General features: G+C 39.0%; 1 protein-coding gene across 1 annotated transcript in view; it reads right to left on the bottom strand.

Annotated features, from left to right (window-relative positions):
• Nucleotides 1-16,173, bottom strand: part of ZNF236 (zinc finger protein 236) — a 131,895-nt gene that overhangs the window by 97,279 nt on the left and 18,443 nt on the right. Inside the window, exons 2-5 of the mRNA XM_018555529.1 lie at nt 11,766-11,905; nt 9,707-9,871; nt 8,973-9,151; nt 8,068-8,192 (exon numbers count right to left, since the gene is read on the bottom strand). Coding sequence (XP_018411031.1) covers nt 8,068-8,192; nt 8,973-9,151; nt 9,707-9,871; nt 11,766-11,905 — 609 coding nt within the window. The remainder of the gene's footprint in view (nt 1-8,067; nt 8,193-8,972; nt 9,152-9,706; nt 9,872-11,765; nt 11,906-16,173) is intronic.

The following is a 16,173-nucleotide window of genomic DNA, read 5'->3' as shown; positions in this document are numbered from 1 at the left end:
GATTTATTAAGCAATCATGTATTGTCTGCACTGTATTAGCAGTATATACTCTATATAGAGTATATACTGCTAATACAGTGCAGACAATACATTTACAATTATACTAACATGAATGGATTAAATGATCTGTATGTAGCCCTGTACTATGGATCATTTAACCCATTCATGTTAGCAGAGGATCATTGTAAATGTATTGTTGCAGGCACTCTATATGTACATGTACTATATACTACATATAGAGTGCACTGAACAATAGATTTACAATTATCCTCTGCTAATATGAATGGGTTAAATGATCCGTAGTACATGATATGTAGCCCTGTACCCCCTTTTCCACTTACAGAGCTAGGTTATTGTTTTTCTTTTAAATAAATATTCATGTAATTTTATTGGTATCTATCTTCATTTTGTACATTTAACAGTAGCTGCCTCATTTCCCACCCTCGGCTTATACCCGAGTCAATATTTTTTCCCAGTTTTTTGTGGTAAAATTAGGTACCTCGGCTTATATTGGGGTCGGCTTATACTCGAGTATATGGTAATTAGATGTTAGCAGAGTTTCACCCCATCCACTACTCTAGAGGAAAAATCCTTCCATGACAAAACTGGATTTTTTCCTTTTAAAATAAATAGTTTTTTGTGGTAAAATTAGGTACCTCGGCTTATATTGGGGTCGGCTTATACTCGAGTATATGGTAATTAGATGTTAGCAGAGTTTCACCCCATCCACTACTCTAGAGGAAAAATCCTTCCATGACAAAACTGGATTTTTTCCTTTTAAAATAAAATACATCATACACACAATTTGGATATTTGATGGTTCTTAGTTTTCAGATAACCTTGGGAAAGTTTAGCTAAACATTTGCAGTCTGTTCTTAGTTCTTAGATTTTACCCATAAAAACAAAATGTCATTATAGAATTGTAATGCTGTTATACAAGGATACAGTGACTCCAGTGAAGCAAAATGAAGATACAGCTTAATTAAGGCCTTGTTCACACCAAATGCAGAGCAGATCCACTCAGGTTTCTGCACACACAGTGCAGTGGGTTGTGCCGCGTTTTTGATGCGTTCCGGGTCGTTTTTGGTTAAAAATATATATATATATATTTTTTTTTCGTTTAACATGGGCTTTTTTAGCGTTCCAGGCATTTGCATGCGTTTTAGAGCAGGTATAAACGCGGCAAAACGCAACGCAGTGCGTTCCAGATCTGGTCCAGAAAATGGTGTGAACCTGCCCTTAAGGCTATCATCCTGATCCTTGTCTCAGGATTAAGCCAATCATTGCCCTGGAACAAGCATGCTTATATCAAGGGTTTGGATTACTGTTATGCACATGCTTGACCTATGTCAGTGACTAAATACTGTAGTAAAATAAAGATAAATATGACAGCCCTAGAATAATAAAAAGTCCTCACTGACCTCTGTAGCTGCGGATAATGTGGAACAATTGATCCCCAAACTTCACAGCAGAAGCATTGAAGTCTTTTAAGTCCATTACTCAGACAGCTCAGCTTCCCCTACTTTGAACCTGTTAGCCATTTTAAACTTTAATTGCTCACATATGGGTGTGTCCTATTGTGTTGTATCACTGAAACACATGGGTATATGTAAATTGCACACCTCAATGCACAAGTCACAACACATGTCCTCCTACAAAAAAAAAAAAATCCAATAATGTACACTGCTTTGTGAACGTATTTACCTCCTTGGCGTTTTTCTTTTTTTATTACATCCCGGAATTAAAATGAACTTGTGTAGGTTTGTACCATGTTATGAAGCTACTAGGGGGGGGGGGGGGGGCGAATTTATCAAAGCAATTGCGAGTGTTTGAACTTGCACCAAATATATTTGATGCACTTTGCGCCAGATTTATGTTGTTAGTTTAATGTTGTTTATGAATAAGATTAAATAGACTCCAGGAAAGAAGACTCACAACTCCAGGCAAAAAGCTTAACTTATGCTTTGTTAGTTGATGCTCTAGTTTCAGACAGCCGCAGATGTAAACAGTTGCGAACGTTCGCAAAGCACGCGCAAAACTCGCACAATATGAAAAATAAGCTCTAGTCAAAACAGGTGCCCATGTTAAAAGGAGCTGCTAAAGAGATTTGCACATTTAAAAAAATGAATCTAAGAGGCTTAAGCTGTCGCAATTGCTTTGGTAAATTCCTCCTACTGAGTTACATGTTTTCAGGTGGCTGGACCTATAAAAGGTCAAAAACATAGGATAAAGCACAATTTGGCTACAACTACTGCACTCCATAATATTCATATCTAAATGGCTCTTTTTGTTTTCCAAGACAACAGAAGCAAGTCTGCTGAATATCAAAGAAACAAAATCAGATGCAGATCAAATAAATATCTGCTGGCAGGTTTCCTTTAAAAAAAACCAAGACAACACATTTATAAATGCATGTGCAGTATATCTGTGAATAACACTACTGAAAAAAAGAAGACATTGCGACTGAAAGGATAGAAATTGAGTGAATTTATTTTTGTTAGTTAAGGGTGCCCTCTAGTGTGCTCAGCTGGAATTGCACAAATTTAAAGTTATGGTTCAATAATATTTTAGAGCATTAGGTACAATTATTCCAGCACCAACAATTTAACACCCTGTATATTGGAGCCAAAATGTTTTCCTTAAATTATTTAGGTACATATTTTTGGCCATGACATTTTCTGCATGATAATATTCTACTGTGCTGTTCTAGCAGGTTTAAGAGTGAGGCCGAAGCACAAGAGTACGGTTAAATTGCTGTTTCCCCTACATAATGGCCCAGATACATTTTTATATGTCAGATTTGGGACTTACTTAGAATACTTGAAGTAATATATATATATATCCTCCTTGCTGGTCTCCCTCTGGGCTGTGAATGCAGAAGTGATGTGTATTACATCACTTCCGCATTCACCTGTCAGTCATCTGGCTGCTATAGCCAGAGAAAAGAAACTGATGAAGCAGATCTCTGCTTCATCAGCTTCTTTTGTGAACGTCGCAGTGAGAGCAATCATTTTAGGGCCATCAATCACTGATAACACTAAACTGATGAGCGGTAACAGCTTTTAAAGCGTCGCCTATGGCCAATTTTGGGTATTATCGTTTTTTGAGGTTTCGTGCGCGCACGCAATTTTAAGGCTTGACATGTTTGGTGTCTTTTTACCCGACGTGACCCCGTCTTTTATATTTTACCAAAAAATTGGGTAATAATAAATGTTTTATCATTTAATATAGGGGAAACAGTTTTTTTTTTTTTTACATTTCGGTAATTTTTCCTTAATTTAGTAAAAAATAAAACCCCCAGTGGTGAATAAATACCACCAAAAGAAAGCTCTATGTGTCCCCAAAAAAGGTGCGTTCTGTCCCGAATCTGGCCGGAAACACATACGATCGCATTGCGACCGGCTCACTTTGTTGTGGGGTGGGACGGTGCACTGAAGTGAATGGCACCACAGCCACGCCCTCCAACCGCAATGCGATTGGCCACACGGGAACGCGTGACACATGAGTGCCTGGGTCCGGTCAGAAAAAATAATGGTTGCAGCATTTTTTCTGACCAGACCGCCTTGCGTCCCCGTGCGGCCGATCGCATTCGGCCGGAGGGCGTGGCTACCGTGCCATTGAGTTCAATGCACCACCACAACACCCCCTCCCGCCCCATAACAAAGTGAGCCAGTCGCAATGCAATCCAGTGTGATCCGGCCAGAATCGGGCCGGAATGCACTGTGGCTGGTGTGAACTAGCCCCAAGTAGATTATTACCAGTTGATCCTGCCAGTAGATCCATTTTTTTCTACTTCCTGTACAGGCCGAGCTGTTCAGTAAAAAGTGACAATTACAGTTTGAACAAAGCGTATTGCCCGGTTTAAAAGTGTTAGCTGGAGTAAGGCTTTCATTTGTTTGTCTTTTACTTGAAGTCCATCTAAAACTACTGTTATTGGGGGGCTCAGAAAAACAAAATGGTGCTTTTTATGTGACAAGGTCAATTGATCCCACTATAATCAATCAAAATTCAACACTGTCTGTTTTGATTATACCCTGTTTCCCCGAAAATAAGACCTACCCTGAAAATAAGACCTAGTACCATTTGTGGGAATTGCTAAAATATAAGACCTACCCCGAAAATAACTTAGTTATGACCACCTAGTTGTGACCATTCCCAGGGCCGGTGGTGGCATAAGGGGGAACTTGAAGAGACGCGGGAGAGGCAGGAGAGATTCAGCGGTGCCAATGAAGCCAGCGCTAGAGGAGGCGAGGCGGCACCAGAGGGAGCAGAGCCGCATAAGCCAATGCCTCCTCTATAGCGCCGGCTCCTGTCACAGGTGGAGTGATACCAAATGCACTCTGCCTGTGAGGAATCTATAGTGAAAGTGCGCTTCGCTCATTCTGGCCAGCGATTGGTTGGCAAATTGCTCTTGTAAAGGTACGGCACCCCTGATTGCCCTGATCACCATATTTTTGCACATAAATACATGTAGACTTTTCTACATGAATAAGTGTGGATTGTTGTACATTAAAATAAAAAATAAGACCTACCCCGAAAATAAGACCTAGTGTGTTTTTTTGAGCCAAAGAAATTATAAGGCAGTGTCTTATTTTCGGGGAAACACGGTAGTACATGGCATTTGTGTACTATGTACTATATACCATTTAGCAGAGTTACTGCACTCTGCTAAAAATATTTTAATGTCACCAGTTTATTATTAGTGTTGTTTATTAAAGTCGAACTCTGTGCACAATGAACTTACCTGTGTTATGACAGTTGAAGCCTCTTATGCCAAAGCTACCTCCCGTGATGAATGCTATCTTTTAAATCCCTCAAATCTTCTTGTTTACATGCGAGTGGAAGTACAGCACCCACTGTACTTCGGTGCCCACTCGTATGTAAGCACTACAGGTCTCAATAGATTTCAGCGCTACAGTCACATCTCTGCCCTGCCTCCTCCTTGCCATTCACAAAGCAAACAGCCCAGGCTCCATTTTGTACATGGCCAGGGGGAGAGGAGGGTGGAGATATGACCATTTTACTGAGGTCTATTGAGACCTGCAACACTTACATCCAAGCAGGAATGGAAGTGCTGTACTTCCATCCACATGTAAACAATAAGATATGTGGCATTAAGGACTTGTTCACACCAAGCGCCTTCCAGGAGCAGAGCAGAGCAGTTACAGATCGGAGCAAAACTGCGTCCAATGTATTCCAATAGTATTTTTAGCTCCAGTTCACATCGCAGCGATACGTTCCAGAGCAGGTAAAAAAACTGCAGCAGGCCCCATTTTACCTGCTCTGGAACGCATGCAAACCCATCAAAAACGCATGCAAACGCCCTGGAACGCACTGAAAGCCCATTTTAAACAAAAAAAATACTTTTTTTTTAACTAAAAACATCCCGCAACGCGGCAAAAAATGCGGCACAAGCCACTGCACTGCGTGTGCAGAAACTCATGCAGATCTGGTCCGCATTGGATGTGAACAAGGCCTAAAAGATAGCAGTCATCACAGGAGGCAGCTTTTAAGTAATCAGAGGCAGTCATATCCCGGCACCCGAGCAGGCGTGGAGGTACTGCGGATGCTATACTGTAAACAATAAAGGTGCCCATACATCTTACGATTATCGGACGATTTTCGTATGCGATCGACTTTTCGTCCGATAATCGTATGTGTGCATTGCAGTGTCCGACCGACATTACAATGTACAATCGTACGACTTTTGACGGTCAAGCATGTTTGAAAACTTTGCTCGATGTACGATTGTCGTAAGGTTGCTGGCGTTTCCGTCCGTCAAAAGCCGTACGATCTACACTGCGCATGCGCGAACGAAAATACGATAAATCAATTACCGCATTTCGTCCAGGTGCTTTTAGTTAATTACGGCTAAATTAATCTTGCGATCATCGGGGCAGGATGGGGCTGCCGTATGAACATCGTACGACTATCCGATCATCGGACGAAAAGTTTCGTCCGATAATCGTAAGGTGTATGGGCACCTTTAGATATGTGGGATTCAAAAGATAGCAGCCATCTCAGGAGGTGACTTTTCAGTAATCAGAAACAGTCATATCCTGGTTCAGCAGCTTTTAGAACCAGAAGGTGTCACAAAGAATTAGGGGACCCTTCTTTTGATGCATAAAAAGCACTCCTGCTCATTAACGTATAACCATAAAGGTAGAATTGGAGGATTTTTTTAATTAATTTTTTTACTGTTCAGAGTTCACCTTTAATAGGCCTCCAGATTGTTTACTTCTGGTTTCTAGTCATACATGCATGTACATTTATTTATCATGAAAAATGTTGCCTTTGTCTTCATATGAAAAAACATTTTTACCACCTTTCTAATTTCATAAGATATCATATTATATCAAGCATGATTTAGTTATTCATGCCCCACATACAGCAACAATAACTCGGATCATTATGCAACAGCTGGTGGCTCTATGTCAAGAGAAAATGAGTAAATCTTCAAGCTGCCATAGGGAGTAACATGAGCTCCAAGCCACTCAGATGAAACACCTGCTTTAAATTAGGATGTATGCTTTGTCTTCTACAGTTACCTATACTGAAATATTAATATACTCTTAACCAAACTGACAAAGCACCGTACACTAGACTTCATAGCTCGTATTCACTAAAAACAATATATAATCTGAAGTACCTGTCATGATGTGGGACTGAAAAATGCATCCGCTGTTTATTTGGTGATCTTAGTATTAACATTCTTAAGCTGGCCATACACCAGTAGAATTTCATGGGTTTTCAGAATGGGCGGAAAATGGGTTTTCAGAATGTTTGGTTCGTTTTATCATAGCTAATAGGGTTAAATAATTAATAAATGTTCTGACAAGATTTTCCGTATGAAAGTTTGTTCAATCTACCAGTGTATTGCCAGCTTTAAACAGTAATGTAGCAATGAAATGCTACCAGAAGAGTTATAATTAGAGGTGCACCAAAATAGAAATTTAAAAACCAAAAAAAATAAAAATTGTCAGGCCAAAATCTAAACTGTTTCTATTTAAATTTTTTCAAATTTTTTAAATATTTTATTTTTATTTATTTTGTATAAACTTTGTAATTTTTTATATTTATTTTTATTTATTAATTCTAATGTTTTATTACATTTTTTTTTTTAGGGGCTTCGGGGAAATATTAGGGGTCTAAACATCCCTAGTTATAATAACAACAGACGAATACATTCTGCTGTTCATAGCCACAGAGACATTCAGGCATCCCTTAGAATCCTTGATTAGGGATAATTTCCAACCCTTGTAGCACAAAGAATGCTGCTTGTGCAGCTAAAACTGCCCATACACCTGCCGATTATTGTATAATCACGTGAAATCCCGCGATCGTACGATAATTGTCAGGTGTATGGAAGGCGTGCGACCGTTTCTACTGTACAGACGCACGTCTTTTGTCTTAAGAGCAGGCTCGAAAACCCGCAGAGAATCGTACGATTGCTGGTGTGGAAAAGCACGTGCTGGTGTGGAAATGCCACGGGCTGGTGTGCAAATGCCTGTTCAGCATTGCAGTCATGGGAAGCCCGCCCCTCAGCGGGGCGGGCTTGCGATGATTGCAAGTACGATCTGCCTGTCCAAGATGGGCAGATCGTACGTTTTTTTAATTACCTTACAACCATCGCAAGACAAAAGTCTTGCAATGTTCTTGAAGACTACCATTAGGAGACACCCTTCTACTGGCTAGAAAAGGTGGGGTGTGCTTGTGTTTTCAGTAGCTAGTTTATATATGCTGGCACGGTCTTATCAACCCAGCATTTAGCTGTTCCTCACTGTGGGGTTCATCTTCCTCCCACTTTGTTTTGCTTTGCTTTGGCTTCCTCATGCCATTCGTTTCAATCCACTGTCTCTTTTTATTATTTTTTCCTGTTGCATGTTTTGAATATTTATTGGTTTTCCCCACGTGTCATATTATGTATGGTTTACTTCCACCTTCAGAATGTGCAAAAATATACCTTCTGCTGTCAGTTCATTACTAATATTTCTTATGAATAGATACAGAATGCTACATACATTGGGCTTGATAAAGAAGGAGAAGCTATCACAGGGAGTCTCTTACCTGTGTGAATCCTAATATGGCGAGTTAACTGACTTGGCTTCTGAAATGTTTTACCACAGTGTGGACAGGAGTAGGAAAATCCACTTCTGTCTATGTTCCTGTTGTAAGATCTGGTGCTTGACACTCTATGTAAACCAAACAAAACGCATTCAGATTTTTGGACACAATCAAAAGAGAACAATATAAATGCCAACTAAAGGGAGCACGTAACAGTTCCTGTGCTGTAATTTAAGCACTCAAAAATTCTGCAAGACTGGGATTTCCGTGTTCTTTAAAGTGATGTTCTAAATAAATTATTGATAAAGCAATTGATACAGACCTGCATTGTCTCTGCAGGAGATATGAATACTGCTGTTATTGCAAACTGGGAGGACAGAGGACTGGTTTAGTATAATTCAGGAAGACATAATGCGCTAGGTATATGCACGATCTAGCCTTACTGTATACATATGTGTAGAATAATTATATATACATTTATAGCCAAGTGCTATAAAAGATTTGCCTCCAAACAAAACTCACTGGTGTAGCCAGGCCAATTTACAAACTGTGAAGGAATGTAGAGTGTAGTTGTTACAAATAGCACCCAATTTAAGAAAATGCAATCCTTTACTGAATGACATTTAGCTTCTTAAAGCTATCAAATTCTAGTTTATTTTGAGCTACCTGAAAGTATAAGAGCTGTTTAGTAAAAACCAAAGACACTTTTACAAGGTCATGGTGACAAACTATACACAGTTTAGAGGGTGCTTAAGAAAAAAAGAGACACTTTAGGAATATTTGCTGATGTAAAGCTATATAATAAAGCTGTAGAATGCTGAGCTTTTCAACCTCTTCTCAAGCTCATTAACTTTGAATAGTGTGAACAAATGCCATAATACTGTAGATTGTAGTGAGAGAAAGTTCACCTTATTTTGAAATGTGTTTTCATATGGTCTTTAAGCTGTGGTGCAGACTCAAAAGTCTTTTTGCATGACTTGCAGCTGTAGGTTTTGTTTCCTGTCACCTCTTGTCGATGTTCCTCCATGTGCAGAGACAGATGGCTTTGTAATGTGAATTCATCTCCGCACTCTGAACAGATGAGGGTCTAGAAAGCAAAGAGGCACTTCTTTTAAGTAATCGTTTCAACAGTTTGCGCCCTTATGTGACATTATCTAAGCTAATTTAATAAACCAAGACCCAGTTTTTAAAAAACCACCATCAAAAAGGCAATAACATACAATTAAATAAAAGGACTACATTCCAACTGGCAAGTTTAGTCAAATGACATTGAATTAGCAGGACTGTGCACACTGTGCTTTGTCTATTAAAAGAGGATTCTGCTTTTCATAGTTACATAGTTTGTAAGGTTGAAAAAAAGGGCATCAAGTTCAACCAACAAGTTCCTAAAGATATAAGTCCCTTCTGAATATTCTAATAGTTGAAAAATAGCTGTAATTTCCTGCAGAGTTTAATATATATATGTTTCTCTGTGTAAAAAAGGTAAAAAAAAGTCTTCAAATAATAGCAAAATCAGCTCTTGTATCCTTACAAAAATGAACACCCCCTTTGTATGGCCTACAGTAACCAGTAAATTATGCCCTCCAACCATTATCCAGCCCAAGCTCTAGATTTAACACATACATGCCGTGGAAATATTTACCTCTTCTTTTTCATGCAGCATAATATGAGCTTTGAGACTGGCCACTCGAGAGAACTTTTTGTTACATGCTGGACACGCTGGCTCATCCACATTGTGTGTAGCCTTATGCAGTGTAAGGTTAAATTCAATATTAAAAGACATTGGGCACTGATTACAACGATGAGGCTACAAAACAGAGATATGCAAACATAAAATTACTGTCAAAAGTTGAATAAATGTGTAAATATTTTATACAAATGTTAGAAACTCACAGTCATAATAGAGGGCAAAAGAAGAATAGAGAGACAGAGACGTAAAGTTCTCTTCCCACATTTAACATGCCTGCATGGAGACCAATACCCTCCACAATATCTATTTGGCTTGTACAACAATTTAATATGTAATGATGATCTATGTTTACTATTATATCTGTAAGTTTTGGTACATCCCTCTCCTGCAAAATGCCACCCTTGCAGAGTCCCCTTTTTGAGAAGCTTGTGTGAAAACAGACTTTCAAAAATTGCAGCACAGGCACACCCTGGTCGCTTTATGCGTGGCAATGACAGGGACTCTTAAGAGGTTACTGAAAAAAACAGTATTACACTGAGGGACAAAGTATGTTGGCCTACATCTACGCCCAGACATTCAGAAAATCAGTAGTAGTTCAGGAGGCTTTAGGCTGTTCAAGAGAGCTGATTTCTAACAGGAAAGCTACAATACATGGCCAAAAGTTTCTGGAACTTTACCATAACACTTGTATAAGCTTGTTGGACATTGCAATCCAAAACCATGGACAATAATTTGGCGTTGCCCCCACTTTGTAGGAATAACAGCTGCCCCTCCTTCGATAAGGCTTTCCACAAGATTTTGGAGTGTGTTGAGGTCAGGTACTAATAATGGACAAGTAATCAAGGAGACCTGGCTGGCAATTGGCATTCAATAGGGCTGAGGTCAGGGCTCTCTCTAGACCCCTGGAGTTCCTCCACACCAATCTCATGAAACAAAGTCTTTATGGACCTAGCTTTGTACAACAGTTCTACAAGAACAGAAAGGGGCCTTCTCCACCCTTCACTAGAAACATCAATTGGGGTGATACTTTTGGCTATATAGTGTAGGTATGATGGTCGGGTGTGCAGGCATTTTTGGCTATATAGTGTATGTGCTAATCGTTCGTGTGGTTCTTCTTCATTGGTAGTGTTGGCTTATAATTTACTTTAGGATGGCTATATAATGCCAGATTAGATAATTTAACATTCCACCTTCCTGGTAGCGGGTCATCCTGTCTGCAACAACTGCCATCCATGCTGATGTCCAATCTGGCAGAGATGGGTTTTCATACCAGATGTCATCACTTGTCTCCTGAAGTAAACATTGTTCTATGCATGTCCACCTTAACAGGCCACTGACCAGGAGTTTTTCTAGTGTCAACAAACAGGGGACAAGTGAAGTGGGCAGTTACTGGACTGAATATAACTGTTTTAAATGGATGCACAGGTAGTTTTTTTTGTGAAATGGGAGATAACAGTCTATGCAAAAAATGGAAAACTTAAATTAAAGGAAAGCCACCTTTCTAAAACAAGTCTACATTCCAAAATCTGCAACTGGGACAGCCAGTCTACTCAAACTACACACCAGTATATTAACATTCATTCTTTCCCCTTAGGAATCAAATAATCAACCCTGACCCTCCAGAAATCAAGGCAAGAGATAAGCATAAAAGCAAGCTTTGGTATAAGTTTAAAACATTTTTCTTTTTCAGTTTTGGATAGAGTGGGTTAGATGTGTTCCCCATGTTTGATGCCCCATTAGGTGATTTCTACCAACCAGAAGTCTCTGTGACCAAGAAAGGATGCCACTAGGACAGGTAAACATTAACAGCAATAAAAACCCAACAAACGTTCTAACTATGAATTAAATGGGTTTTTTTTTGCTATTACTGTGCACAACAAAGAGATTTTCCATCACTTCCTGTTCCTGTGACACTCCTCCATCTAAAAAAGAAGTAAGGGAAAATCCACTTCAAAAAACATTTTAGCTGGAGCTGGGCTTTAAATGTGACAAAACACTAGAATCTGCTCACCTTATCATTCTTCTCATGATCCCGCATGTGTTTCTGGTACTGTGTCTCTTTAGGGAAGGAGAACAAGCAGATGTCACACTTGTAGGATGATCCATGAGAGGAGAAACTGTTATTGTCAGCATTTGTTGTTAAAACTCCATCTGCAAGGATTTTTAGAGTGTTAAAAAAATATATGTTTAGACCCTATATCATAGTATAATGTTAGCAATTACAAATAAAATGAACAACATCTTTTTACTTTGAATTACTGTATTCTCTCAGTATATATTACCATTATACTGAGACAGACCAGTCTGAAATAAATATTTTTTTTTCCTAAGCCAATTTAACGCTGAGGATTATTTTTAAGCACAGTGTGCTCATTTTCTTTAATATTAAATTATACTGTATTTATAAAGTCATTAGGAAAACATATGCAAAAAGAAAAGGTAGCACAGAAACAACGCATAGTGCAGCAAGTGAAAGAATTTAAGAATAATACTAAAAGTAAACTGCACTCACAAACAACCCTGCCCTGCCATTGGAAAGGAAGCAAGCTGCTGTCAGTATCTGGAAGATAGGGTACAGCACAAAAATCCTACAAAATTCCTGGTCACCCAATCATTACCCAATGAATAGCCTAACTACTGGCCTTTTCGGAATGTATTAAAAGAGGACTATGGCCAAACCTTTTTTGGCTTTAATTCTCTTTAAGGACGCAAGAGTATATTTACAAATATCCTCCAGTGACCCCAAACTCAGCAAATTGCAGGCTATTGCCCGCTGTATGCTGACACCACAGAGCCGAGCTGCAGCTGGGAAAGATCCCTGCAATATTGTCGGGATCCACCCCGCTACCTAATCGAGAGGGGAGTAGGGAATCCCTGTGAGGAGCGGGACAGTTACCGCTCTCTACAGGGAGAAGTTTGTGAACTGAGCGATCAGAGGTTTGTGATCGCTTAGTTCTCGATCTATAGAGTAGACGATTGGCAGTTTCAGTGTCACACGTCGGCTCTAACTATGGGGATGAGTGTATTTCACTCTTCCCATAATTCTCCTTTAATATTTTTTTTTCTTACAACATTTGGTCACTGTACCCCCTGCCTATATAAAAGAGTCAGGCCACATACTTCACATTCTAAGTAATTAAAAAGTGGGAGGATTTTTTTTTTTAATGGGCATCTCTTGATGTGACATATCCTTATACTTCAAATCAAATAGGTCTCCCTGCTTTACATGATTTCTTACGGAGTTAAAAAAGGATGCTGTCGCTAGGGGTTCGGTTTGTGGTCAGGTAGGCATCTTTGATTGGCAATTTACTACTTCTATTAATCACCTAGTTTGTTTTGTCTGAGAGAAGTCAACATACATGGCAGGATGCAGTCACTATTCAGCTGATCATTTTTTTTACCTCGTTCAGTCAATTTTTTTGATCGACTTTTGTCAAGCCAGGTGGTGCTTGCTGGGCCACCCACAGCTCAGATTTTAACCGATTCTTGTTGAACTCCAGCCGTCTTAGACCAGCTTAAAAGTTCACTTTGGCGAGCATCATAGAAATGTTAAAAAAGGCTCATTTAACTACTTCAGGAACGGCATATTACACCCCCTTCCTGTCCAGGCAATTTTTCCGTTTTTAATGTCATTGTATATTTGCCCCCCTATGTGATAGCAATAAAGTTAAGTGTATAAAAAAAATAGAAATAAAATAAAGTGACATATGAAAAAAAAAGTAATTAACACAAAAAATGTTTAGGCTCCTGGGTGCATGCACATATAAATGTAAATACACGTCGGCTGTGCCTACTTGCGAAAACAACGATTACACCACACATGTTACATATCACCATGGACATCAGAGTGTCAGCAATTATTTTAGGTCCATCAATCACTGTTAACACTAAACTGATAAGCGGTAAAAGCGTTCAAAGTGTTGCCTATGGGCAATTGTTTGCAAGTGCGCACACATTTTAAAGCTTGACATGTTTGGTCCCTATTTACCGGACATAACACGATATTTTATATTTTACCAAAAACTTGGCTAATAATAAATGTTTTATAACATAGGGAAAATATTTGCAATATTTTTTCGTTATATAGTAAAAAATAAAAACCCCAGTGGTGATTAAATACCACCAAAAGAAAGCTCTATCTGTCCCTAAATAATGGTATAAAATGTATTTTGGTACGGCGTTGCATGACTGAATAAATGTCAAAGTACCACAGCGCTGACAACTGAAAAATGGCCTCGGCAGGAAGTGGGTTTAACACCCTGGTCTTCAAGTAGTTAATAACTACTGTTTGGGGTTTTTTTCATTAACAAAAAAAAAAATATGTGTACATTATTTAGTTTGTGTGACAGTTATAGAGTCTACAAACTATGGTATGTATACATTTTAACATTTTATAACCCTGATTTTCTGACTGCCTATCACATTTCACATGAGGCCTAAAAATACCAGGACAAAACACACATCCAAACTGACACCTTTTTGGAAAGTAGACACACCAAGCTATTCTTTTTGCCAGTTTTTTTGAAAATAACATTGTATTATTTTTCACAAAGTTGTCATTTTAATAAGATATTTCATATATATTTTATATAGCATAAGCATACTTAAAAGTACACCTAATAACATATTCTGCTACTTCTTCCAATTATGGGGCTAACATGTGTGAGTTTTTCACAGCATAGCCGCATGGGGGGCAAAATACACAGTGCACTTTTAGGCTTTTGAAGGGATATTAAAGCTTCATTTTTTTATTTTTTTTATAAAGAGGAGGCCCATAGCTTTAAAATTCAGTTGTTGTAGTGAATAAAAAATGTTCCATTCCTCATTCTCTAGTGTGTCCCCGCAGTGCTCTCCCCCCATATGGGTGCAACCATCAGTTAAGTGACTTCCGTGGGAGGCACTGTTGCGTCTCGCTCCTGGCCGTGCCCACTGTAGCTGTGTGCGTCCATAGACACACACAGCCCTGCAGCAGGCCATGCCCCTCCTCTCGGTCAAGCATGTTGATTGATGGCAGAAGGAGCCTTTGGCTCCTCTGCCCTCAATATCCTGCCCCGCAACCAGGAAGCTTGGATGGAGGATTGCTTCGGGGGCCGGCGGGGCTGACAGGTAAGTTTGGGGGAGCAGTAAGGTACTGGGCGTTTTTTACTTTAATGCAGATAATGCATTAAGGTAAAAAAATGCCCCGTCTTTAGTAATCCTTTAAGGGGCATATGTTACACATCTGATTTCCTGACTACCCATTACATTTTGGAGGCCCTGGGCTGCCAGGACAATAGAAACACCTGCAAAATGGCTGACACCAGTAGTAATCAGGCACTGGATGACACTAGTATTGAATGACACTGGTATTAGCTGGCACTGGTACTGGACAACACTGGTACTGGTGACATTGGTCACAGCAATCATATGATACAGAGCCACTTTCATTGCCTCTGTACCTTTTTGTTTGTGATCTGCACTGTCCAATGACAGGGGTGATCCCCACTAGAGCAGAAACAAATGCTGTTGAGAAACAGCGACCCACCCGGCGAGGTTAGGCTCAGTCTATCAAGACACTTTGCCATATCCCATGGCAGTGAGGTTGAGGACACAGGTAATCGCCTTACGTTATGCTTACACGAGACATTTTGTATACTTCACTTGGATAGTCTCTCTATGAGTGGCCTAAATGAAGAGCTTAAGGTACATACTATTTTATAATAAACATATGTTTTCAACTCCTTTTCTTTAGCTACGTTTTAGTTCAAAGTATTGTATTCCTTAGACTTTATTTTTTATGTGTCATTTTATACGGTCTACATTGACACACAAGTAACAACTTGATTACAATATGTGTAGTTTTCCTAGATTCACATTTACATATCATTCCCTGTATGTATTATTCAGTTGATAGTATTGCTTCCTCTATTTTACTATCATTTATGTTGTCATAGGAGTGACTGCACAATTTATCTTGTGTGTTCTTTTGATATCATCCTTATTTCATTTCAAGTTCTAGTACTGTGCCCTCCATCTAGCATGGTCTATGTTGCTACTTTTTTAATTAAAATATGTTACATTTCTTCATATGTATATTTACTATGTTAATAAAGGAGATCTAAAATTAAAGCAAATACTTTCATTTTATAACATCAACATTGTAATAGTAATACAAACAATAGTTTTTTGTTTTTTTTAAAGAGTAAAGTTTAATAAATTATTAGACAAATAAGACAAGTAAGACAGTACAAAAAAAAAAGTACTCTCAGATAACAAAGGGTCGACATGTAGTATGCATCAGAATTGGAATGTTTACTCAATCCTACAACTCCTAAGTTGTCGACCAGCATTTGTGCGGTGCAAACATACCCCTAAGGCATTTAGATTGATGGAAAAGGAAGGAGAGAGGAAGGAAAGAAAAAAAGAGAGAACAAGACAAA

The sequence above is a fragment of the Nanorana parkeri genome, unplaced genomic scaffold, assembly GCF_000935625.1.
Source record: "Nanorana parkeri isolate BGI_ZX_2015 unplaced genomic scaffold, ASM93562v1 scaffold200, whole genome shotgun sequence".
Taxonomy (NCBI): Eukaryota; Metazoa; Chordata; class Amphibia; order Anura; family Dicroglossidae; genus Nanorana; species Nanorana parkeri.
Note: the sequence above shows the minus strand (reverse complement) of the source record. Positions and strands in the feature narration are given on the sequence as shown.